General features: G+C 32.4%; 1 protein-coding gene across 1 annotated transcript; it reads right to left on the reverse strand.

Moving 5' to 3' along the window:
- Positions 1-624: 624 nt before the first annotated feature.
- LOC107441790 (E3 SUMO-protein ligase ZBED1-like) lies at positions 625-1356 on the reverse strand. The gene has a single exon (XM_016055167.2). It carries the CDS (start codon positions 1354-1356, stop codon positions 625-627), a length of 732 nt encoding a protein of 243 aa, XP_015910653.2.
- Between the last annotated feature and the right edge of the window lie 1292 nt (positions 1357-2648).

A 2648-nucleotide genomic window follows, 5' to 3' on the forward strand; every position in this document is an offset into this window, starting at 1 on the left:
ATTGGGTCTCCTCATTTTCACTAGTTTCTACAAAATATGATCTTTGTTGTAATTGTCTAATGTCAAGTAAATTTTTTCGACTGAAAAAAAAGGAAGAAACTGGTGATCTCCGCATATAGTCTTATGAATCATATATTAAGAGCAATATAATTGTAACCAGATATTGAAAGCTTATTTTATTAAATAACCATTATTTTGTATTCATTACCTATGCACCTCATTATTTTGCGAACCTTATTATCAAATATTGAAAAGTTATATTACCTTTTCGTAAATCAACTGTACAAAAATGTTGTTCATGAATACTTTCGAGATAAAAAAAGAGGTATGATTATGTTTCTTTAATTTTAATTAATAATTTATTTTATTTGGCATAAAATTTTTATTTACTTTGTATGCATAATAAACAAAATTATATTGAACACAATAACGTGACAAAATAACAAATTATCACGAAATATTATTAGAAAGCCACGTACAAAGTTGTTATGTGTAGTTTAAAAATAAATCATGAAATGATATAAGCATGAGAACAGCTTGTATCAAATAAAAAGAGAGGTTAAATTGCAAATATAACACAAAAATACTTTCAAAGAAAGTAAACTGCAAATCAATACAGAACATTCAAATTAAGTTTTTATTTTGGAATAAAAATACTAGCATTTCCGCATTTTTCGGTAGTAAAGATGCTCTGTGTTTAGTAATTACATTCCCTCCAGTGCTGAAAATTCGTTCGGAAGGAACACTTGATCCTTGAATGGCCAAATATTTTTTTGCAAGAGCTTTTATAATTGGAAAATTGTGCTCATTCAACTTCCACCAGGTGAGTGGGTTTTCATTCAGGCCTATTTTAGGCATGGATAAATAATTTTTCAGTTCTTTCTCTGCTTTATTACGGGGAAGAAAATCGTCTATGCTTTCAGTCTCTTCGTCGTCTTCTAAGAGTTTTTCTAATCCTTTTTTGGGCTGTGGAATTATTCTTTCACAGCTTGAAACTGTTGGCAATTCGGTATGCAGGCTGATCATCTTTTCTAAAGCTATCTTTTTTGTTTCCTCTGCATCCTCCACATACCGGAGACGAAATCGTGGGTCGCTGAACGTGCTAAGTCTTAATAAAATCATAAGCTCATTATTGTCATATCTATGAAATGGTGACAAAATTTCTACTTTGATCTGCCTCTGCAAATTGCTATCATTTTCCTCTACCTTTAAACATTGTCGTATTTTCCGTAGAAGAGGAAGAACCGATGACATGGTAGTGTAGTTTTCGCCAGAAAGGTTGTTTGTAATCTCCTGTAGTAGATTTGTTGTTGACAGCAATTCTTCTATAGCTCTAATTTCCTCATTATCAAGCATTAGATGTTTTTTAGCTGAATGAGTTTGAAAGAGCTTGCATAAGGGCAATTAGTTGTCCAAAAATCTACGGCAAAGCTTCATTATGCTCCACCACCTTGTTATACATGCGCTGGGCAAGGAAACAACTTTCATTTGAAGAAACTCTTGGGAGTTTTTAAAATCCCTTGCCATCTTCCAGCTATGTGCGATTGAGCTTTGAAGCTTTCTCAGTCTTGTTACAGCTTTATTTAACACTGGAATTTTCAAAGCTTTATTAATTCCTATATTTATTGTGTGTGCAAAACATGGCATATGAGGTAAGTTTAATAATTTTATAGCTTCAAGTATATTTGCCCCATTATCTGTAGTACAACAGCTAAGTTCTGGCACTTTAATTTTCCATTCTGTTAATATATCTGTTAAGGTTTCTGCAATATTTTCAGAAGTATGGTCATCTTGAAAAACAGTACAGGAGAGGCAAAATGATTTCAAATTCCATTGAAGATCAATGAAATGTGCAGTGATAGCGATATAAGGGACATTGGCAACTGATGTCCAACAATCAGTTGTTACAGCTATATCTTTTACCTGTATGAGTGATAATTCTTTTTTCACCTTATCAATTGTTTCATTATATAGTTTTGGGATTGCTGTTTATGAAAAAAAATTTCGGCTGGGTTCAAGGTTTTAATCATATTAATGAATGACTGGGATTGAACAATGTTATATGGTTACAAGTTGCCAACAATGAATTGTGCAATTGATTCAGTACACTGTTTTAAAGAATTTCCATCAAGTGGTTGAAAATCAAGCATCGTTTTCTGCTTCTTTTTGGGGGGCAATTCACCAATATGGTCAGATTTTGAGCTTTTGTCATTTTCAGTCTGAAAAATAACTTGTTCAGGATCATCACATTCCTCTTCAGCAGTTGCTGCAACCTGCGTGTATTTATTAACAAGAGAAGTTTGTGAACAAATCATTGGCTGATGACCTGTTAAATTTGTTGCACTCCCACCTTTTGAAGAAACGGGAGCCTTGCATACAATACAAATAGCAATATCGGTTGACACTAACTGGCCTTTTTCATTAGCTGGTTGTCTAAAATGTTCCCAAACAGGACTTTTGGTTTTCTTTTTTTGAAGTAATTGTTCATATTTTGGGCAGTCTAAACCTCGGCAAGTAGGACCCATCTTTCAGCTGCAAAAATTTGAATATTTCTTCTAATTTCAAGTAGAAAAACTAAAATATATTCAAAGTATATATAAAAACCAAAAATATATTCAAAATTTTATATTTTGTACTGAGTAATGACA

This window comes from Parasteatoda tepidariorum, chromosome 9 (assembly GCF_043381705.1).
Source record: "Parasteatoda tepidariorum isolate YZ-2023 chromosome 9, CAS_Ptep_4.0, whole genome shotgun sequence".
Taxonomy (NCBI): domain Eukaryota; kingdom Metazoa; phylum Arthropoda; class Arachnida; order Araneae; family Theridiidae; genus Parasteatoda; species Parasteatoda tepidariorum.

What these genes read in the sequence shown, in the direction of transcription:
- LOC107441790 (XM_016055167.2), bottom strand. Translation starts at nt 1,356, where the DNA reads ATGCTTGATAATGAGGAAATTAGAGCTATAGAAGAATTGCTGTCAACA.